The 24794-nt window shown below is 39.8% G+C and overlaps 1 protein-coding gene across 1 annotated transcript in view; it reads right to left on the bottom strand.

The window, feature by feature from the left end:
* Positions 1-24794, bottom strand: part of LOC103275508 (radial spoke head 10 homolog B2) — a 53940-nt gene that overhangs the window by 15858 nt on the left and 13288 nt on the right. Inside the window, exons 6-17 of the mRNA XM_008072905.1 lie at positions 24483-24603; positions 20623-20799; positions 19290-19449; positions 18933-19054; positions 14396-14585; positions 12481-12595; positions 11606-11685; positions 11367-11515; positions 5880-5987; positions 5215-5358; positions 1661-1789; positions 306-399 (exon numbers count right to left, since the gene is read on the bottom strand). Of these exons, the coding sequence (XP_008071096.1) occupies positions 306-399; positions 1661-1789; positions 5215-5358; positions 5880-5987; positions 11367-11515; positions 11606-11685; positions 12481-12595; positions 14396-14585; positions 18933-19054; positions 19290-19449; positions 20623-20799; positions 24483-24603 (1589 nt within the window). The remainder of the gene's footprint in view (positions 1-305; positions 400-1660; positions 1790-5214; positions 5359-5879; positions 5988-11366; positions 11516-11605; positions 11686-12480; positions 12596-14395; positions 14586-18932; positions 19055-19289; positions 19450-20622; positions 20800-24482; positions 24604-24794) is intronic.

The raw sequence follows: 24794 nt of genomic DNA on the forward strand, positions 1-24794 counted from the left end.
GGCTGCGGTGGCAGGGAGCGGCCACTGCACTCCAGTCTGGGCGACAGAGTGAGACTCCAACTCAAAAAAAATAAATAAATAAAATAGCAAGGCTCTGTCTCTAAAAGTATAAAATATAAAAAATAAAAATAAAAAGATGATTTAGTTGTCCATAGAAAATTAGTTTATGATGAAGTAATAAAAAGTGCTAATGCTGGGGATAATATTAAAAATAAAAAAGATGATTGTAAAATTTTACAGACTTTATATAATTTATAAGCAACAGTTTGTAAATACTAGGTTTCTATAATTAAAATACTACTCACCATTTTGAGATAAGAAAAAGGTCAGCCCTTTTCCGGCAGATTTATAGTTCATTTTGGAAACTCTTTCATCACTTAGAGACGTCCTGATCTTGGGCTTTTACATAAAAAAAAAAAAATCAAAGCAAAACATTATTTTTGTATCATTATGGACTAAAACTAGTTTTTTATATTATAATTAATTAGAGAGCTATTAATGAAGACTTTTTGTTGTTTTTGTTTTTTAGTTAGAGTCTCACTCTGTTGCCCAGGCTGGAGTGCAGTGGCACACTCACGGCCACCGCAGCTTTCACCTGCCGGGTTCAGGTGATTCTTCCACCTCAGTCTTCCAGGTAGCTGGAACTACAGGTGCACACTACCATGCCCGGCTAATTTTTGGATTTATTGTAGAGACGAGGTCCTGCCAAGTTGCCCAGGCTGGTATCAAACCCCTGGGCGCAGACAATTCTCTTGCCTTGGCCTCCCTAAGTGCTGGGATTACAGGCTTGAGCCACCACACCCGGCTGATGAAGACATTTTTTAGCTAATTTGACTATTTTTAACCTGCATAAAATCTTGATATTTATTCTATTAAGAAAATGAATAACAGAGTTTTTGCATTTACTAAAAGGCTCCCCCAAAAAACTCCAAAGACTTAAAAATCTCCCTTGAGTCTGTTGGGAAAGCACTTATTGGATACAATTGTTAGATTCATCTATTAATGGCTTTAATTATCACGTGTGCTTTAACTCCTACATTTATATCTCTAAGTGGAGTTCACCCTTGAACTCCAGTGTTGTCTCCAGCCATGTCACTCTCAGTCACCACTCCATGTCTAATCCGGCCCCTTAAGCCTATTGTGTCCAAAATCAACTCCTTAATTTTGCCCCAAAAGTTCATCCCTCTATCCCCATCTTCCTCATCTTAAATGGCAACTCTGTTGCTTTCAGTTGCTCAGCCCCAAAATCTTAGAATCATCTTTTCCCTCCATTTCCCTTTTAAATCCCACACCCCTCAAAACACCTTAGACCTGAGCCTACTTTAGTCCCAGTCACTGTCCACCTCTGACCGGGATGGTTCCAAGAGTTTCCCCACTGGTTTGTCAACGGTGAAGCCAGAGAGAGCCTTCTGATGCCCCACCCAGAATAAATGCCAGGGCCTCACCACTGCCAGATGCCCTTTCTATCACTTAGATCCGTTCCAGCTACTTGGAAGGCTGAGGCGGAAGGATCGCCGGAGCCCAGCAGGTCGAGGCTGCGGTGGCCGGGAGTGGACATTGCACTCCAGTCTGGGCGACAGAGTGAGACTCCAACTCAAAAAAAAAAAAAAAAAAAAAAAAATATATATATATATATATATGGTTACTTGTAAATACAAACCTCTGCTTTCCTTATTTTGTTAATATCAGGCAAGAGTCCTAACTTGCTTGAAGATGACTTGGCACTGTCAGAGTGACCGATATCAGATTCGTGGCTTGCGGCTGCAGCTGAACTCCTGTTTAGGGCACCCTATGCAAGGACAAACATATCAGAGGATGTCTGCTTTCTGGAGAGATATATATGTGTATATTTAAATAGAGTGCAATTGATTTGCAATAAACTACACATAAAGAGTACTATCTGATGGGTTTGACATATGTCTACACCTATGAAACCATCACCTCCATGAAGACAGTGAATATACCCATCCTCCCCAAATTTCCTTGTGCCCCTTGGTAATCCATCCCTCCTCCCATCACCAGGCAAACACAGATTTGCTTTCTGTCACTACAGATTAACTTTCCAGAATTTTATATAAATGGACTCAATGGTATGCACCTTTTTTTGCCTGGATTCTTTCACCCAGCACAATTATTTCGAGATGCATCTATGCTGCTGCATGTATCATAAGTAATAAGTTATTTTCTTGCTACATCATATTCTATTGCATGGATATGATGTGATCTGTTTATCTTGGTGGGCTGTCTGCAGATTCTGGAGGTTGGACTTACTTTGTGGCACAGAATATGGCCTATCTTGATAATGTTTCATGTTCACTGGAAAAGAGTGTGGGTTCTGCTGGTGTCATTTAGATCGAGTGTTTAATAGTGTTATCCAAAGCTTCTATATGCTCACTGATTTTCTATGTACTTGCTCTATTAATTATTGAGAGCAGGGTTGAATCCCTAACTATAATTGTGAATTTGTCTATTTTCTCTGCCCTCAGTTTTCTCACATACCTTGAAGCTTTGTCATGACATGCATACCCATTTAGGATTATTAGGATCTTTTACTTAACTGACCCACTTACCACTATGAAGTGACACTCTAACCCTGGTAGTATTCTTTTTTCTGAACTCTAACTACTTTTCGGAGAGATATATATGTGTATATGTACACACTCATATATTATTTTAATAGATGTGGAGGAGGCTGATACTGATATAGCTACCCTAGCTTTCATTATATAGTGTATGGTATATTATTTTCCATACTTTTACTTTTCACCTGTTTGTGACTTTATATTTAAATAGGCATATTGTGCCAGGTGTGGTAGTTCATGCCTATAATCCCAGCACTTTGGGAGGCCAAAGGGGTGGATTGCTTGAGCCCAGGAGTTCAAAAGCAGTCTGGGCATCACAATGAAACCTCATCCTAAAAAATGTAAAAATAATAAAAATTAGCCAGGTGTGGTGGTGCATGCCTGTAATCCCAGCTATGCAGGATGCCGAAGGGGAAGAATTGCCTGAGCCCAGGAGGTCAAGAATGCCATGAGCCATGATCGTCATGCTCATGCCACCACACTTCAGGGTGACAGGGTGAGACCCCAACTCAAAAAAAATACACAAATTTAAAAAGAAAAGAAAATGGGCTTATTGTAGACAGTTTATAGGTTTTTGATTCTTTGAATCAATCTGACAATCTAAGCCTATTATTTGGGATGTGTAGATCATTTATGTTTAAAGGCCCATCTTGCTGTTTGCTTGCTATTTGTCCCATCTCTTCCTTGTTTCCTTTTTCTTTTTCTGCCTTCTTTTGGATTGAGTATTTTTTATACTTCCACTTTGTCTCCTTTACTGGCTTATTAACCACAGTTCTTTATTTTGAACCACATCTCATTTGTATTTTAATGACTTATAGTATACTTCTTTAACTTAGCATAGTCGACCTTCAGGTGATATTACACCACATCATTTATAAGAATCTTGACACTATACATCCATTTCTCCTCTTTCAGCCTTGTGTTGTCATACTTTTCATATGTTATAAACCTCATCAACACTGCTGTTATTGCTGCTTTAAACAGTCAATTCTTGGCCAGGAATAGTGGCTCACACCTGTGATCTCAGCACTTTGGGAGGCCAAGGTGGGAGGACTGCTTGGGCCCAAGAGTTCAAGACCAGCCTGGGCAACACAGTGAGACCTAAAAAAAATTAGCTGGGCAAGAAGATTGGGCTTTAATAACTTTTAAGCCAAGCATACCTGTGAACTTTAAATACTTTCCCAAAGTTATTGATCAAAATGGAGCAATGATTTACTTGGAGTGTGACATGGACATCCAATTTCCAAAGAAAGATGAGAGGAGCTAACACCTGAGCCAATTACTATCACAGGATATGGAAAGAACACAGAAGCTACATGGAATGCCAAATTAAAAACTAGGAGTGAACTTGAACAGATGGCTTTTGAGGATGTCCCCTAGACTAGCATGTTATTGGAATCCATGGTGACACCATTCATGAAATCATGAATGAATTCAAGGTGGACACTCATTTCTTCCAGAGTAGAGTCCAAGCCAGGCTCGCAGAAGCCACCAGTCAATATTCTCAAACTAGAGGAGGCATGTCTGACTGATATGGCGGGCAATGAGGTGAAATTAAACATGAAGCCCCCAGCTTCCCCACAAAGAATCCAAGACACATCCAAGGGATTTGTGGTAAGAGATATTCCTTGGACAACAATGAAAAGGTTCTTAATCATATGAGCAGCTCTGAAGAGTTTTTCCCATCTATGGGGCTCCGTAGGCCCCTAAGACTCTTCCAAATGAATGTCTCAAAAATTGGAAATCCTTTAAGCCCACCAAACTGGTTTGTCTCCATTTGACCCAGAGGCTGGATCCTTTATAAGTTTCTAACACCATACCTGCTCTAGCAAGGTCTCACAGTGAACCTAGAAAGTCCATCTTGTGAGCAAGCCCTGTCCTCAGGGTCTGTTTAGCACCTCATGCATATTCAGGAACTGTTCTTTGACAGATTTGATGTGGGACAGGCTTTCCACTTTTATAAACACTAGATATATATAATCAAACATTTTGTCCCTCACTGCGATCTATTGCAAGTCAGCCCTCTACACAAGGGTTTGTACAAAAAAGAAAAAAAAATGTCAAGGTTGGGTGTGGTGACTCATGCCTATAATCCCAGAACTTTGGGAGTTTGAGACCAGCCTGGGCAACCTAGTGAGATCTTGTCTCTACCAAAAAAAAAAAAAAAATTAGCCAGGCATGGCGGCACGTGCCTGCAGTCCCAGGAACTCAAAAGGCTGAGGCAGACTGCCTGAGCCTAGGAGGTGAATGGTGAATATAACTATGCCATCGCACTCCTGCCTGGGCAAACGAATAAGACCCCAACTGAAAAAACCCCAAAACATTTCATAATAAACTACCTCAGATTTTCTAATCTGGTCTAGTGTCTACCCAGCATGCTGGTATCCCTCTGATTTCATTATATCTCCACTACTACAACTAGGCGTCTAGGCTAGGAAGACATTTTCCCTCACTTGTAAAAGAAAACCAATACATTCCTTTCAAAATGTGAAAAGATGTTTTAAGTTATTTCTTAAGTCTTAAATTACTTCCAGGAGTGACTACAAAAGCCCAATATAGTTGTGATAAAAGTTTAACCATTCCAAAATACAACTATTCCTTGCTCTGTAAATTCTAAGATATTATGTGTTACCTGGTTTATTGCTGTAGAAATACTTCCATATTTGTTTCCAGAAAAATCATCATTTGGAATATTTACATAGGATTTGGACATTTGGTCAGTAACACAAACCAGTGCAAAGCTTAAGAGAGCCTCAAAGAATTCCAGGAAAACCAGCTGAAACACAAGAAAACATAGATGATTGATTTGGGTGTTCATTCATTATTTCCTGACATATGAAGTATCCTTCTTTTTGCCAGGCACAGTGGCTCATGCCTGAATTCCCAGCACTTTGGGAGCTGGAGGCGAGAGGATTAACTGAGCCCAGGGGTTCGAGATCAGCCTAGGCAATTTGGTGAGACCTCGTCTTTATAATAAATTTTTTAATTAGCTGGTTGTGGTGGCATACACCTTAGCTACTTGGAAGGCTGAGGAGGATGGATTGCCTGAGCCCAGCAGGTCAAGGCTGTGGTAGCTGTGAGCATGCCATTACTCTCTAGCCTGGGTGACAGTGTGAAACTCCAATTCAAAAAAAAAAATTCTTCTTTTCAACATCAGTCTCTAGTTTCCGAGTGCTTTATATATAGTTCTTTGTATTGGGGTTCAGATTATTTTCAATCAAATCTTGATTCTTGGTACCATGGCAAAACAAACAGCCTGAATTAAGCCCACACCATTTGTGATGGCTCTTTACAAACCTCAAGTTCAAAGTTGCTGTCAATTCCATCATGTATGAAAGGATTATCCTCTGCTATTACCTCCACAAATTTGGTTGCTGTTAATTCTTTGTTTATCATTTTAAAGTCCTGTAAAAGAAACAGCCAACCAAACTATAACTGCCTGTAATTACAAACAGCTATATTTTAATGTCAATTTATATCAATGCAACAATTTAAGTAAATGTACAGAAATTAATACCTTTAAAAACTGCTATTTTTAGAAAGCATTCTATATTAAAATTAGTATTTACCTCTCTATCCTTACCCTGGTCCCTCTAAAATAACAGGAAAGCACTTTTTTTTGGCATAAGCACAGGACATAGATGATCCAGGTATGAAATATTAACCAGTTCTATAGGCTAGAAAGTTCCTATGGAAACAACACACTGTATAATGAAACCAATTTGACCATAGGATGATCAGCATATAACAAGGGTTAAGTTCCCATGGCATAAAGCAAGTAGTTTCACTTAAAGTCACTGTTTCTGAAAACCCATCAACAGTGTTAAATGAGGACTTACTGTACATGAATGTTCAGCTTTCAGTTAAAAAAAAAAAAAAGACTCAATTAGCTAGGTATGGTAGTGTGCGCCAGTAGTTCCAGCTACTTGGAAGGCTGAGGTGGAAGTATCACTGGAGCCCAGCAGATCGAGGCTGTGGTGGCCGGGAGCGTGCCACTGCACTCCAGTCTGGGTGACAGAGTGAGACTCCAACTCAAACAAACAGACAAAAAAATGACTCATACCTAAAACCAAGAAGATCTCAAATTGAATGCAAAAATACAATCAGTTGATGTCACCACCAAAATGACAATGATGTTAGAATTGACTGGTGAAGATTTTAAAACAGTCATCACAAAATAATGCTTCAATGAGCATTTACAAACATTCTTGAAACAAATGAAAAAATGGAAAGTCTCAGCAAAGAAATAGAAGAAATAAAGAATCCAATAGAAATTTCAAAACTGGAAAATCAACTAAAGTAAAATACTCAACAGATAAACTTAACTGACTTAACTGCATAGTAATGAGGACAAGAAAAGAATCAGTGAATAGAACAATAGAAATTACCCAATCTTAACAAAAGAGAAAATAGACTGAAAAAAATTTAACAAAGGGGACTGATTTAACAAAAGATATAACATTTGTGTTCATGCTATCAGAGTCAAAAAAGGCAAGGAGAAAGAGTGTAGGGTTAAAAAACACTTGAATAAATAATGGTTGAAGACAAGGCATGGTAGATCCTGCCTGTAATCCCAGAACTTTAGGAGGCTGAGACAGGAGGATCACTTGAGCCAGGAGTTTGAGACCAGCCTGGGCAACATAGTGAGACCTCCTCTCTACAAAAAAATATATATTTTTAAAATTAGCTGAGTGTGGTGTGTGTACCCATAGTCCCAGCTGCTTGAGGGGCTGAGGCAGAAGGATTGCCTGAGCTGGGGAGGTCAAGTCTGTGGAACGCTGTGAGTGATCCACTACACTCTATCCTGGGTGACAGAGTTAAGACCGAGACTCAAATAAATAAATAAATAATTTTAAAATAGTTGAAACTTAACAAATTTGTTAAAGCACAAACCCACAGATCAAAGAAGCTTAGTGAATTTCATGCATGATGAACCCAAAGAAATTCACACCAAGACACTTCATGGTCAATCCAAAACTAAAGACAAAGAAGGAAAGGTTTTTTGAAAGCAGTGAGAAATGATACTTTACCTATCTTGGGAAAAAATTCAAATGACAGCAGATTTCTCATCAGAAACAATGAGGACCAGAAGGAAGTGGCACATTTTTCAAGTGCTGAAAGAAAAGGACTGTCGATGCAGACTACTCCAGCTGGTGAAAATCCTTCAGGAATGAAGGGCACTTCAAAACATTCTCAGATGCAGGAAAACTAAGAATTTGTCACCAGTAGAGATATCTTAGAAGCATGGCTAAAGGAAATTTTCTAAACAGGAAGGAAATGATAAAAGAAGGAATCTAGGAACTTCAAGAAGGAAGAAAGAAACAATCTGTTTGTCTATCAATAGTTAAATGGATCAGATAGTGGTATAGTCATAAAATGGAATACTATTCAGCAACAAAAAGGAACAAACTGGTCACGCATAGTGACTCATGCCTGTAATCGCAGGACTTTGGGAGGCCAAGTGGGAGAATTGCCTGAGACCAGGAGCTTGAGACCAGTGTAGGCAACATAGTGAGACCTCATCTCTTCAAAAAAACATTTAAAAATTAGCTGGGCATGATGATACATGCCTGTAGTCCCAACTTCTCTGGAGGCTGAGGCACAAGGATTACCTGAACCCAGGAGGTCAAGGCCGCAGTGAGCCATGATCATGCCACTGCACTACACCCTGGGCAACAGAGTGAGACTTCAACTCAAAAAATAAATAAGTAGACTGGGCTCGGTGGCTCAACCTGTAATCCCAGCACTTTGGGCCGAGGTGAGTGGATTGCCTGAGCCCATGGGTTCAAGACCAGCCCAGGCAACTTGGTGAGACCTTGTCTCTAGAATAAAATAAAAAATTAGCTGGGCATGGTAGCGCGTGCCTGTAGTTTCAGCTACTTGGAAGCCTGAGGCAGAAGAATCGCCAGAGCCCAGGAGGTTGACCCTGGGGTGGCCATGAGTGTGCCACTGCCCTCTAGCCTGGGTGATGAAGTAAGACTCCAACTAAAGTAAATAAATACATACATAATATATGCATACATAAATGGAGAAGAAATTATAGAAAATTACTACTGTGCAATCCCTAGTGAAATAATGGATGTTAACAATGACCATCAGGGGTTACTAAAGTCACTGGTGATAGGCTTATGGAAAACATTACAATGCAAGGATCATGCTGGCCCCATCTGAACCCGCTCAGTCTCAGTATCACTATAAATAAATATTCCTGACGTCATACAATAAAAAGTACCCAGAACCACTGTGGCCTTGTCTAAATCAAAACACCTGAATCTAATCACGCCCCTAACTCTAACTACCACTGTAATGGAAATGTGGGGAAAAGAAGAAAATGTTAAACACCACTCTAAGGATACACTCAGCCCACCCAGGATGTCTGTCCTACTATACAGGGACAAATGACCATGAAGAAAGGAGGAAGGTGAAAAATAAATATTCTATCCCCCCAGAAATCAAATAATTTTTAAAAACGATTTTCCTGTAATTAGACACTAGGTTATTGTCAGTTTTCTGAATATGTACAACATTGTCACACTTTTTAAAAACACTTTATCATTAGTATTCATTTTTTTAGCTTCATCATTTGCATTCCCACAAGTACAAATCAAACGTATCTTGGAATAGGAACAGAAAACCAAATGCCGCATGTTCTCACTTACAAGTGGGAGCGAAGCTAGGAATCTGCAAAAGCATGTAGAATGATACAATGGATACTGGAGACTCAGTAGGGGGAAGGGGCAAAGCAGGGAGGGATGAGAAATCATCTTTCAGGTACAATGTACACTAATGGTGGTTGACAGGCACACTTAAAGCCCAGACTTTTTCACCACTATATAATATATCCATGTAACCAAAAACTACTTGTGCACCTAAAGCTATTAAAATAAAGATTTTTTAAAATACGTAGTTGAGAACATGACATTTCTATTTTTTATTTATTCATTTTTGAGTTGGAGTCTCACTCTGTCACCCAGACTGGAGAGCAGTGGCAGGCTCCCGGCCACTGCAGCCTCAACCTGTTGGGCTCCGGCGATCCTTCCACTTCAGCCTTCCAAGTAGCTGGAACTACAGGCACGCGCTGCCACGCCCGGCTAATTTTTTGATTTATTGTAGAGATGAGGTCTCGCCAAGTTGCCCAGTCGGGTCTCGAACCCGCAGGCTCAGGCAATCCACTCACCTCAGCCTCCCAAAGGCACAGAATTACAGGCTGAGCCACCGAGCCCAGCTCCAGCTAATTTTTTGATTTATTGTAGAGATGGGGTCTGGCCAAGTTGCCTAGGCAGGTCTCAAACCCGCGGGCTCAGGCAATTCACTCACCTCAGCCTCCTAAGGCACGGGATTACAGGCTGAGCCACCGAGCCCAGCTGACATTTCTATTTTTAATATTATTTAAGAAACTGCTTTTTGAAACTTTGAAATACGGTGAGTCCCCTACCTACAAGCCTTCAAGTTGCAAACTTTCAAAGATGCAAACCTGTGTTCACAAGTCCAGTCACGTAGGTTAGTTCATGTGTCTGGTGTACATGGTTCTGTGTGTGCATCCTCTACAAGTGGTTGTACTTTTGTGTACTTTACTGTGCAATGCTATATAGAGTACAATATCTTTATTTCAAGTCCAGAATTCTGGGAGCAAGCACAAAAGCAGCAGTGATGTAGCTGGTACAGTACTATACAGTCGATTGTGTAAGTTGGGTACCCAGGCTAACTTTGTTGAACTTAAGAATAAATTGGTCTTATGAATGCACTCTTGGAACAGAACTCATTCTGTTTGTATGCAGGGGACTTACTGTATGTGTGCTTAACCTAGAGGAGTTCTATGCATGGAAAGTTACCAAGTTGTAAGTACTGCCAGTTAAAAGTATTACGAGTTCTGCTGTGATCCATGAATACCAAAGTTACTGAAGTTAAATAATCTTGTGACAATTATACTAAAGTGTTGTCAGGGAAAAACAGTATCATGGAATAAAAACTACCAATAGTAAGAGAACATTGTATAAATAAGATGTTGTCACTATTTTCCAAACTAATAACTTTTAAAAATTACTTTTTTGATAAATAACAATTTTTAAACATGAAAACCATGCTCCTATCTTCCTTCCTTTCTTTGTGCTTTTTTTTTTTTTTTGAGTTGGAGTCTCACTCTGTCGCCCAGACTGGAGTGCAGTAGCCGCTCCCGGCCACCACAGCCTCGACCTGCTGGGCTCCGGCGATCCTTCCGCCTCAGCCTTCCGAGTAGCCGGAATTACAGGCATGCGCTACCACGCCCGGCTGATTTTTTTATTTATTATACAGATGAGGTCTTGCTGCCCAGGTGGGTCTCGAACCCGCGGGCCCAGGCAATCCACTCACCTCAGCCTCCCAAAAGCGCGGGATTACAGGCTGAGCCACCGAGCCCCGGCTCTTCGTGCTTTTTAAAGATCTCAATGGACTTTATTGTGATTCAAGGATCGGGCAGCACTTCATTCCATAAAACAGAATACACGTTCCTCCATCTTCTTTAAACTGTCAGGTCTGCGTGAGTAAAGAGCTTGTAGGCCACAGGCCATCCCATCCCCTAATCTGTGAGCACGTTAGGCGTGCCCCTGTTTCTATTCCATCCTCTGTCATAGACCATTTGAATCACTCTCTTCTGCCAAGAGACTCAGTAAACATTCAGTGGCCATAGAAATTCATCTCAAATCTCTATCTCATTACTTGTATATCATAGCTAGAATATCTGGCCTTTCTTTCATTGACAACAAAATGCCTCCAAATATGAAGCCAATATCGAACTTAAGTGATTACTTTCAACATCCAGATAAAGTGTCTCATCTTCATTGTAAGCTCGTTGGGAGGAGATCCATTTGGTCTGCAGTAAGTCAGATAAATCTCCCAGCACTTATCGATGTAATTCATTGCATAGAGTGTCCGCTGTTGCTCACGGAATAAATTGCCTAAAAGCACAACATTCAAAACATGATGACAGATTTATATTTTGAAAAAAGAATGGTGGTAAATATAATCCTATTGTTTTTATAATTTACCTTTTACCTGGCAGGCATTTGGATGAATGTTCTCAGTCATCAGCTTCGTAAAACACAAAAAGAGCGATGGACTTCTGTTTCTGTGGTTAAAAAGATTTAATTATTCCTCCTTCCAGGAAGTGGAACTTCATTCCCCTGTCCTGGAAAGGGGACTAGACTTAATGATTTGCATCTAACAAATACAGTATGAAAAGGGAAAAATGGTTAAGTTTACATAGAAAAACCTGACATAGAAATACCATTCTAACCAAGTGGTCCAGGTTAACATCACGACTAATAAGACATAGGTACCCCATGTGATGAGAAGGGCAGTTCACCTCCTCAGTCTTCTTTCCTGAAATTCATCACCTCAGAGTAGTCATAAGAAAACACCATCAAACCAAAACCAGGGAATATTTTACAAAATAATTGACCAGCGTTTTTTTAAAATGTCAAGATCATGAAAGACAAAGAAAGTCTGAGAAACTGTCACATGCTGAAGGACACTATGAGGACATGACATCAACTAACTAGGCAGTACCTCTATAAATCTAAAATTATTTCAAAATAAAAAGGTTTTTGAAAGATATAATACCATTTTGCACTAAGAAAGACATGAAAGTCTGACCTAAGAAGGAAGAGTTGATTATGACTATTTCTGAGTAAAACCCCAAGAGCTATTTGTGCTATTAAAATGACATAGATATGAAGAGCTTTCAAAGTTTTAATCTAGTATCTCATGATTTGTGGTTAATATGTGTGGAAAAGTTTTACTTCTGGTCCTTCATTTCAAGAGTATATTTTTTTAAAAAAAAGACTGTGGAAGAAAAGATTATAACTATAGTACAAGTTAGCTCTGTCCCCATCCTGTACAAGGGTCCAGAAGTAGTACTTACTGGTATTCTTTGTGATAAATGTGGTAAGCCAACTGCAGGAGATAATTCAAAAAGGTTCTCAAAAGTATTGTTGTAAATGGAGAATGAATTTCTTCAACTGGTATGTCATTATTGGCTAGAATAAGAAAATTGGAGAGGATGCCTAGTATTTTCTAGAACCTTCTATGGGCTATCGGTACACAATTCAAAGAACTGAATATGGTGGAGAGCTTATTTCCTAGAGAATGCTCCAAACATATTATAAACATTCAACTAAAAATTAAACACCACACAAAAGATCTCTATCTGGTTACTTTACACGACACATACAAGGTACCTTGTCCCACTGTTTTTCAGAGTAGTTTAAGCCACAGTTTGATTAATGTTGCTAATTCTAAAAGGATTTTAAGTATGTTTCAAATGCTTAAGTTTGAAGTGAATGGGTCTTTTTTTCTAATATTTATCAAGCAGATGATTTGAAGCTTTCGATTCTGCCTTCCGAAGTTCAGCTAAAAGGAGTTCAAAGTTGTTAAATTTATCACATGAACTTTCTAATTTGAAATCAAGACTAATCCTAAGACTACCCAAAGCCTCTTCTATACTGTTCCAAGAACTTACTGCTCCTCTCTGCTCCTGATCTGTCCATTTAGTGGCCTTTTTTCCTTCAATAGATTGGGTGGGAAGGAGAGGGTGAAGGGCCAGATGGAGAATACATTAGGCTTAGTGGTCCACCCAGGTTCTGTCATAACCACTCGGTTTGGTGCTATAGGACAAAAGCAGCCACAGATAATATAACGGGGAATTTTTAAAAACCCAGAATTCCATTATACAAAACTATGTATTTATGTTTACATGTTTAAGCTTCAGGCCGGGCTCGATGGCTCACACCTGTGATCCCAGCACTTTGGAAGGTGGAGGTGAGAGAACTGCCTGAGCCTGGGGGTTCAAGACCAGCCTGGGTGAGACTTTGTCTCTAGAATAAATCAAAACACTAGCTGGGTGTGGTGGCGCATAGCTGTAGTTCCAGCTACTTGGAAGGTTGAGGCAGAAAGACTGCCTCAGTCCAGCAGGGCAAGGCTGTAGTAGCTGGGAGGGTGCCACTGCACTCCAGGTTGGGGACGGCATGAGACTCTGACTCAAAAACACTTCAGTCACCTTCAAAGTACTCTCCATTTGATGCAATGCCCCTACTGAGATGCTTTTTCCACTGCTCAAAACAGTTTTGAACTTGTCCATTTTGATGCCTTTTAGTGCTTCTGCCATTTTTAAAATTTATTTATTTATTTATTTTGCTTCACCTCTTCCGCATCAGCAAAAGGTTTCCCTCTGAGAACCTTTTTCATCCAGAGAAACCAAAAAAAAGTTGCTCCGGGTGAGATTGGATGAATAGGGAGGGTAGGGAACAGGAGTCATGCAGTTTTTGGTCAAAACCTGCTGAAAACTCAGCGTGCTGTGGGCAGGTTGTTCATGTAAGACACCCATCATAAAATGGACAAACATGTTGAAAGAATCTCAAAAAAAAACTCACTAGACCCGAATGTGGCCTCTCACAACAATGGTAGCTAGTACAGAGGAAGCCTGTACTGCAGGACCCACCCTCCAAAAAATAATTCCATGTTTCTTTGGAGGAAGCAGGTGGGCATGGCTGTGTTCCAGTAAAGCCATCTTTAGGAGAACAAGTGGTGGCAGGATTTGGCCTTCAGGCCATGCCTTGCTGGCCCCTGCTCTAGGCAGTCTCGTACTGTCACTGTTATTTCACGAGACTGACTCTTCAAGTAAATGCTAACACTCAAGACAAGACCATATGCTGATTTCTGGAACACCCCTCCCAACGTTTGCCTTCCACACTCCCTCAACATTTCTTAACTGGTTTCCAAGTGACATTATGCTATACTCTGCTTCAAACCAAAAGATGTGAAGGACCTGGAATACTCACCACTTAATACCCTGTCCATATCTGCAAGAGTTATTTTGTGGTGATGAAATTTGCAATCTTTTAAAAATCTCCAGAAGTGAAGCTTTGTCATCAGAAAGGTATTATCCAGAGAGTGATCACATCCCAGGCTGCTATAAAAACTATAGATTCTTCTTAATTCTGTAATATTTCTTAAGATGGCATATTCTACCTGAAAAAGAAGAAAGCCACACATCTTAATTCTGTCAAAGAAGAACAAAAGTAAAAGACACAATACCAGTTTTCTAAATTAAATGGGATAACACATGTAAAGTAATAACATTTACTTCTTACCACTGTAAGAGCTCAATCGATGTTTTATTTTGTCTACTCACCCACAAGTCAATAAAATGCAATTTCTGACCAACCAAAAAAAAAAAAAAAAGCAAGCTGTTTTCTGGAAAATGGTATTTCTTTTATACTGCTATGTGGCAAAATGCTATCTCAATGGCAGCAATAAAATTCTGTTGTATACAGCAGTGGGCCCTAACCTTTTTTGCACCAGAGACTGGTTTCGTGGAAGACAATTTTTCCACAGACAGTGGAAGGATGTGCAGTCAAATCTTACTGCTAGTGTTAATCTGTATTTGCAGCCAGTCCCCAGTGCAAGCATCACCACCTGAGCTCCATCTGGCATTAGATTCTCATAAGGAGCATGCAGCCTAGAACACTTGCATGTGCAGTTCACAATAGGGCTCACGCTCCTATGAGAATCTAATGCCACCACTGATCTGACAGAAGACAAAGCTCCACTCACCCACTGCTCACATCCTGCTGTGCAGTCTGGTTTCTAATAGGCCATAGACCAGTACTGGTCTACAGATCATTATCCTCCATAAACATTTGTGTAAATATCCTTAACGAAATAAGTTGAATCCAGTGATATGTAAAAAGAATAATACATCAACACCAAGTAGGGTTTATCTGGGAATTGCAAAGCTGGTTTGACATTTGAAAAATCAATCAATGTAATTCACCATATTGCTAGACCTAAAAAGAACCATATGATCATATCAATGGATATCTTTCACAAAATTTAACATTCACTCATAATAAACACACTCAGCAAATTAGGAATAGAACTCCTTAACTTGATAAACAGCATGTACAGAAATATACAATTAACATTATACTTAGGGTAGAAAATCTGAAAAAAGCAATATTCACATCGATTGCTTTACTCACCTCCCTCTCGGTCCCATTTCACCTTTCAGTATTTTTCCCAGGTCCCCAAATGCCCTTGGGCTGCCCAAGTTCCCTGCAGCCTATCTGGCACTCTGTTCTCCAAAACCACTTACCCATGCCCCACCCTCATAAGTGAAATTTCAAGAGAATGTGGAAACAGTATTTGGGGTTCTCAGGGAGATAGAAAAGCCCTACCTGGGCGACTTTAGGCATCTTTTACACTCAGCATTAGTTCCTGCCTTTTAAAATTCAATTCAATTGAATACACATTTATAGTCTGCTCTATTGAAAGCATTGCTCTAGAGCACAGCAAAACACAGAATTTGCCTTTATGAACCTTAAACTCTAGTAAAGAAGACATGTACACAACAAGGAAGTGTCGTTGCCAGAAGAGAGCCATGGAGGAAGGGAGTGGAATCTAAATAAGAAGTTTCCTGGAGGACACCATGCTTGAACTGAGCCTCGGATAACGGAAAAATGAGAAGGACTTCACGGAGAGCAGGCACTCAAGTGGGGACCAGGGCCTAGGAGCAGACAGGGTGGGGTACTCCCATAATGCCAGTAGGGCTGTGTGACCTGGGCCAGGCTGTCCTCTCTCTCTGCCCCAGTCCCTCATGTACAAAATGAGACAACCATGGTAGCTGGCCCAGAGGCTGCTGGGAGGATTTGGTGAATTAAAGGCATTTGGAATCATGCCCAGAGCAAAGGGCCATCCATGCACATGCTAGCCACTGATATCACATGAGTCCATGGAGAACAGGAGGAGGAATGACAGAGGAAAGATGAGTTGACATTAGATCACAGCAGACCCTGAATACAGACTAGGTGCATGGAACTGACAGCAAAGGCAACCCTTGGATGAAAAAGGATAGTTCAAAGGCTTAGAAGACCACGGCATGGTTGCTTGAGCTTGTTCTGGCTCAAACTAGAATAACCCGGAACCCTTGCTCAAAAAAAAGACACTCACATTTAAACAAAATCATGCCAATGATGGATAATAAATACATATAATCATGAGGAAATATCAGATAAACCAAAAACGAGGGATATTTTACAAAATAACTGACCAATATCCTTCTAAGTTCGCAAAGTCACGAAAGACAATGAAAGATGAAGGGGTTGGCTGTCACAACTTGGAGGATGCTAAGGAAATAGACAATTAAACAAAATGTGGGATCCTGAAAAAGGAAAAGGGTATTTGCCAAAAAACTGGTAAAATTCAGAAAAAGTTTGTGATTTAGTTACTGGTGTTGTGTCAGTGTTAATTGCTTAGGTTTGATCATTGATTGTACCCATGGTTATATAAGATTAGGGAAAGCGGGATGAAATATATGTGGAAACTGTATGACTTTTGTAATTCTTATATAAGTCTAAAATCATCTCAAAGTAAAAAGTAAAAAAAAAGTAATATTTTCTAACTACATTGCTAATATGTCCATAATCTGAAATATTACATAGTCATTAAAAATGTTTAAAATCTTTCATGAGATTAAGAGTTCTAAAAAATATTTTAAAGTATTTCTGAAGTGTAGAATTACAGAATTCTTTCACTTTCTGTGTCATATATTTCTATAATGTTTGAATCTGTTTGTAAAAGCATGTGTTACTTTTGTAATTTTTTAAAAGTAAGACATATTTTCAAAAACAGGGCCTCACTCTGTTACCCAGGCTGGAGTTAATACCACTACAGCCTCAAACTCCTGGGCTCAAGCAATCCTGCTGCCTCAGCCTCCTGAGGATTACAGACGTGAGCCACCATGCCCAGCTAATTAGAAACAAAATTTTTTGTAGAGATGAGGGTCTCTCTATGTTGCCCAGTCTGGTCTCAAACTCTTGACTTCAAACAATCCTCCTGCCTGGGCCTCTCAAAGCACTGGAATTACTGGCATGAGCCTAAAATATATAATTTTAATAAGACCCATGTTTTGACATAAAAAGAACTCCAAATTGGAAATTTAACATATATATGTAATATTATATATAATATAGTATATATACAATTATATATGGGAGAGAGGCTATAATGTAAACAACAAGATCCCTACTTTTTTTGGTATACCAATATACATACTTATTCATCTAAAATTATATCGTAGGAGAATATGTAATGGCATTGAATAGCTATCATTAAATACTACACAAAGATAGAGATCATATGTGTAGAATGATCCCATTTCTGCATATGTCTACACAGTAAAAAACTGGAGAGTGTCTGAAGATTTTTGTCTGGGTGGAGAGTCTCTTTTTCCTTTTCCTTACCTGTATTTTCTACAAGTATCATGTACTGGCCAGACACGGTGGCTCACGTCTACAATCCCAGCACTGCGGGAGGCCAAGGTGAGAGGATTGCCTGAGGCCAGCCTGGGCAACTTGGCGAGACCTCATTTCTACAATAAATCAAAAAATTAGCCAGGCACAGTGGCATGTGCCTGTAGTTCCAGCTACTTGGAAGGCTGAGGCAGAAGGACCACCTGAGCCCAGCAGATCAAGGTTGCAGTGGCCATCAGCAGTGTGCCACTGCACTCCAGCCTGGGCAACAGAGTGAGACTCCAAGTCAAAAAAAAAAAAAAAGTATCACGTACTACTTTTGTAACTAGAGAAAGTAATACACATTTCTATTTTTAACAAGAACCTTGCAGCAGAGGCGAGGGATACCAGCAGTCTGTATTATAACATTGGCCATGAGACAGAAATTGGGAGGATCTGGGAGAAAGAGTCATCCCTCTTGAGGCCAAAGAACCAGGGGCCAGATGAGGTAGAGGCAGGGAAGAGAAAAGAGCCAAAGATGCTTTACAGGTTTGAAGTGCTAATGGTTCTTTATCGTGAACAGCATCTTCAACGAGAGTTTCATCAAAGAAACATACCAACCCCTCGTCAAACCAGGGGCCGTGAGAATAAAATGTAATTTGATGGCCATAATTTGCCAGATGCTAATCAAATTAAGTTCAAGTATACACAATTTTCTCTATCTCAAAGGATTTCTAGGTTTCTAATGATTTCTAAGGGCTTGAGTTCTTTTGAACCACAGCAGTCCATGATAAGGCATAGCAAAACTAATGTCCTGCAGAGAAGGTGGCCACAGCCTTGCCTGGTCTTCAGACCATGTGTGGGTGAGGTTGACGTCCCTGATAGGCTCTGAGGCTCTGGGTAACTCACCTAGTCCCTCCACTGGGACTTTCCTCACAAAGCCTGCTCAGTCACAGACTTGACTTTTGAATTAAATGGGGTAGTATATGTAAAGCATCCATCAGGCAGATAAGACACTCAGTATATGACAGCAGTCACTAGTTATATTTCCCCAGGACAACATTTATAACAATGAAAAGGTTATCACCTGCTTCTTCTCTTCTGCTTGGTCTGCCTTAGGGTACATGTTCAACAACAATTTTAGATTCAGCTCGATACTCGATCCTAGCACAGAATGACTTTCACTGCCATCAAGCTTTCTGATAAGTTCTAGCAAATATAGGCAAATAGAGAGGATAATTACGAAAAGCAATGTTAAAATTGTTCAATGTTATATCAAAATGATTTTCCATCAAATGTGATACGAGAGTATTCAGAAAACCTACTAAGAGAGCAGTTGCTCACAAAAAGTTCTGTTTTCTGAAGTATTCGGTATTTTCATGAGTAGACACCAGGAATAAAAACAGATTAATTTGTTTTCAACTGACAGGTGAATGCGCCCTACCAGCACTCATGGATGGTCTGCATTGCTGGCCTCTTTTGGCAACTTCTGAAGGCGAGTTCAGGTAATTTATGAGTTCTGTTTCCAGATCTGGAAACTCTGTGACGTGGTCATTGGAAAACAGGCCTTCATACACACGCCCGTTCTTGAAAGTTAATCGGCCCTGCAGATAGAAACATCACCACTTGCAGTTTAGAAAGAGTTTTCTTAGGAAAACATTGGGAAATATACACCAATCACTTTTACAAGGGTTTGGAGCTTTTTGTTTGTTTTGAAGACATACACTTAGACCACATACAGTCAGAACCCTAAAGTCTCACATGCTATGTAAACCTTTTCTCTTTCCCTCCTCCTGCTAACTTCTCCCTCACTGGCTTCTCCTCCTTGTCTGTTCCTCTTCTCTCTCCTCTCCTCTCCCTGTATCTGCCCCACAACCTCTTCCCAACTTTAAGCATCTTTAGCCCATACGATGTTTCTTATTAAGTTATTCTGGTGACCGGCAGAACACCCATCACACAAAAGGGACTCTCCTGGTATGTGTCAAACCCAGCCCTAGAGTCAGTAACTGATTCAGAGGTGGAAAATGACCCAATTCAGCTTTGTGAAACAAAGGACATTTGTAGAGAACTTCTGAGAAAAGTTTTTTCTCTTATTTGAGTTAGCGTGGTATGTGCATTTGAAACTTGGAACCACAGCAGCCATCTCGCAATCAAAAGGGAGGGACCACACAGAGTAAAACTGACATGGTTGGCGATATTGTGGATAGATAGAAGAGAAATCCTGATATCACTGAGTCGCTGAATCTAACCAACCCTGAAGCTCACATTGTTCTTGATTACATATGGTAAATTATGCTACATTGTCTGTTACTTGCAACCAAAAACCACCCTAACACACACATACACACAATAAAACTAAGTAACAACTAAATATATAGAAATGCAAGGTACTAGCTAGAGAATGGCATACCTTTTGTTGTATTTCTTTTTTTTTTTTTTTTTTTGAACTGGAGTCTCACTCTGTTGCCCAGACTGGAGTGCAGTGGCACACTCACAGCCACTGCATCCTTGACCTACTGGATCCAGGCAATCCCTCCAAATAGCTGGAACTACAGGCGTGTGTGACTGCTCCTGGCTAATTTTTTGACTTATTGTAGAGATGAAGTCTTGTCAAGTTGCCCAGGCTGGCCTTGAATCTACGGGCTCAGGCAATCCTCTCATCTTCACTTCCCAAAGTGCTAGGATTACATGTGTGAGCCATCTCGCCCAGCCTTTTTGCTATATTTCAATTGCTTGGCATAATCTTTAAAATGTAATCGTCACAGGTCTATACTCACCATGCCATGTTTTTTATTGGAAACCCATTCTCCTTCATACATGGCTCCACTGGCATAGGAAAACTTTCCGTGTCCATGACGACACCCATTTACAAACTCTCCCGTGTATTCATTTCTCAAAGGATACTGGGAGTTAGGGATTCTCTTTAGAAACCATGTGTGTGTTCCAAAGCCATTCTGAAAAGACAGCAAACTACCATCAGAAATGCTTAAAATAGTTCCTCTTTTTACCTGAATCCATTTGAAGTTAGGACAAATACGATAGTAATTTGAAGGCGCAAAGAATATGGACTCTGGATCACACCAACTTGGGTTCAACCCCAGCTCAGCCACTTACTAATCAGTCTTTTGATCTAGGGCAAATTATTTAAACCCTCTAAGTTTTTCATTTATAAAACAGAAATACAGGTTGGATGTAAAGACTGATGGCAGTGTATATAAAGTGTCTGGCTTGATAACGGTTATCTTAATTTATATTTTTAATTTTTTTAAGATGCAGATTTATAAAACTATACCCTCCTCAATCCCCACTTTCCAAAGGTAACCACTAATTAGATTTGAGAATTCATCTGTGTATTCCCCAGGCATATACAATCATACATCTTAAATAAAAATGTTATACATGCATATAAAAACATACACAATTTTTTCAATAATGGGATGACTCTATATATACCATTCTGTAACTTTTGGGTATATACCCAAGATTAAAAGCAGGGACTCAAACAGACATTTGTACACCCATATTCATAGCAGCATTATTCACAATAGCCAAAAGGTGGAAACAACCCAAGTATTCATTAGCAAATGAAAGGATGAACCAAATGTGGTATATCCACACAATGGAATATTAGCCTTAAAGTGAAAGGAAATTCTGACACATACTACAACATGAATGAACCTTGAAGACATTAAACCGACTCAAAAAAATGGGGAAGATAGAACAGGTAGACAGAAAATTTGTAATGCTATAAAAGAACTGACCAACGACATTATCAATCCACTTGATCTAATTGATATCTATAGAATACTCCACCCAACAAAAGCAGAATTGCATGAAACATTCAGCAGGACAGACCATATTATGGGCCATAAAGTAAATCAACATATTGAAAAGAAAAACAATCATATAAATTATATTCCTTGACCACAGTAGAATTAACAACAAAAATCAACATTAGAAAGGTATCTGGAGTCCCGGCTACTTGGAAGGCTGAGGCAGAAGGATCGCCGGAGCCCAGCAGGTCGAGGCTGCGGTGGCCGGGAGCGGCCACTGCACTCCAGTCTGGGCGACAGAGTGAGACTCCAACTCCCAAAAAAAAGAAACGTATCTGGAAAATCTCCAAATATTTGAAAATTAAAAACATACTTCAAAATTACTTATGGGTCAAAAAGGAAGTCACAAGTAAATTACAAAATATTTTGAACTAAACAAAAGTAAAAAGACAGCATATCAAAATTATTGGGATACAAATAAACCAGGGCTTAGGAGAAAAATTGTAGTGTTGAATGCTTATATTTGAGCCAAGTGTGGTGGCTCATACCTGTAATCCAAGCACTTGAGGAGGCCAAGAAGAGCCAGGAGTTCAAGACAAACCTAGCAACATAGCAAGACCCCCCCATCTCTAACAACAACAAAAGCAGCTTCTATTTGAAAAAATATATATCAAATCAATAAAGTTTCCACCTTACAAGTCTAGACAAAGAAGAGCAAATTAAACCTGTAGCACATGGAAGCAAGGTAATAACAGAGAGCAGATACCAATTACATGGAAAATTGCAAAAACCAGAAAAAATAAATCAGAGAAACTAGCAGTGGCTACTTGAGAAGATTAATAAAATTGATACACCTCTAGAAAGACTGATAAAGAAAGGTGAGAAAGCACAAATGACTATTATCAGGAAAAAGAGGGAACATTGCTAATAGTTTTTACGTGTCTTAAAAGAATAATAAAGGAATGTCATGAAAACTTTTTGCCAATAAATTTAGCTTTATCTGTGAGTAGACAAATTCCTTGAATAAAACAAATATCTAAAATTCACTTAAGAAAAAAAAATAGATAAGGCCAGGCACCATTGGTCATACCTGTAATCCTAGCACTTTGGGAGGCTGATGCAGGAAGGTCACCTGAGCCCAGCAGTTCGAGACCAGCCTGGACAACATAGTAAGATCTAGTCTCTACAAAAAAGATTTAAAAATTTTCCAGGTGCAGTGGCATGCACCTATAGTCCCAACTACTTGGGAGGCTGAGGAGGAAGGATCACCTAAACCAAGAAGTTTGAGGCTGCAAGGAGCCATGATCATGCCACTGTACCCCAACCTGGGTGACAGAGTGAGATCCTAGCTGGAAGAGGTGCAGAAATTATCTTTAAAAAATCAAATTTATAGTTAATCATCCACAAAGACAACTCTAGACCCAGAAGGTTTCCCTGGCATATTCTACTAAACCGTTAAGGAAGAGATAATGCCAATTCTATAAACTCTTCTGGAAAATTAAAGCAAACACTTCCCACCGGGCTCGGTGGCTCAGCCTGTAATCCCGTGCTTTGGGAGGCCGACATGAGTAAATTGCCTGAGCCCGTGGGTTCGAGACCCGCCTGGGCAACTTGGCGAGACCTCATCTCTGCAATAAACAAAAAAAAAAAAATTAGCCAGGCATGGTAGCATGCGCCTGTAGTTCCAGCTACTTGGAAGGCTGAAGCGGAGGGATCACCAGAGACCAGCAGGTCGAGGCTGTGGTGGCCGGGAGCGTGCCACCACACTCCAGTCTGGATGACAAAGTGAGACTCCAACTCAAAAAAATAAAATAAAAAAATAAAACAAACACTTCCCAACTTCTTTTATGAGGCCAACATTTCCCTGATTATAAAACCTGACAAAGATATTATAACAAAAAAATACTATAAATCAATATTCCTCATGAACATAGACAAAATTTCTCAAACGTATGAGGAAATTGAATCCCACAATATATAAAAAGGATAATAATGTCATGACCAAGTAGTTTATCCTAGGAATGCAGGGTTGGTTCAACATTTGAAAATCAATCAATATAATTGAACATAACAACAGACTAGAGAAGAAAACCACACAATTATCTGACTTACGCAGAAAAAGCATAAAACAAATTCAACGTTCATTCATAATAAAAACTGTCAGTAATAAGAATTAAAGAGATCTTCCTGGACTGGATAGAGGGCATCTTTGAAAAACCTAAAGCTAATATCACAATGAAAGACTGAATTCTTTCCTGCTAAGGTTAGGAACAACGCAAGGGCGACCCCTCTCCTCACTCTGATTCACCATCATACTGGGAGTCTACCTAACCAGTGCAACATGGCAAGGAGAAAAAAAATTGTGTATGGATTAGAAATATACAAAGTTGACTGCATTTGCAAACATGATTGCTCATACAGAAAACTTCAAAGAATCTCCAAAAAAAGCATTATGTGAATTTAGCAAGGTCCCCAATTACCAGACTAAAATGTAAGATATCATCAGAAAGTGGAAGTCCTAGATATATAAGCATTATAAATCTAACCCTACAAAGTTTTTCTTTTCTTTTCATGAAATTCGTAGCCTCTAAATTATAAATATAGTCTCAGTCCTTACAGGAGCTGTATGAATTTATGAGTTTGCCAATGGAAGTTTGTGTGCAAGACCATTAGAAAAGATTAAATAATAAAACAGCAATTAAAAAGTACAGTTGAGACCAGTACATAGCAACCTGAGCTTCTAAATTTAGCCGAGCATATAAAACTCAGATTACCATACAATATCATCCTAAATAATACAGGGGCTGAAGATCAGCAGAGCATCCACCTCTGGGTATAAACTGCTGGGGTCAGCCAGGGCCTACCTGGACCCCTCTCTCCCACTGGCCGGTGTACTCTTCATTGGTCGTCAGCCACCTCATCCTCCCTTCCCCGTGGCGCATATTGTCTTCCCACTGGCCCTCGTATATATTTCCAGATTTGTAACTAAGACAAAAGAAACAAATGAAAAACTATCAGTTACCTCACATATGTTCTATATGTACATATACATTTATCTTTAAGACTTTTTTAGCCGGGCTTGGTGGCTCAGCCTGTAATTCCACGCCTTTGGGAGACTGAGGTGAGTGGATTGCCTGAGCTCGCAGGTTCGAGACCCGCCTGGGCAACTTGGTGAG

Source organism: Carlito syrichta, unplaced genomic scaffold, assembly GCF_000164805.1.
Source record: "Carlito syrichta isolate Samal-C Ts95f unplaced genomic scaffold, Tarsius_syrichta-2.0.1 Scaffold315497, whole genome shotgun sequence".
NCBI lineage: Eukaryota > Metazoa > Chordata > Mammalia > Primates > Tarsiidae > Carlito > Carlito syrichta.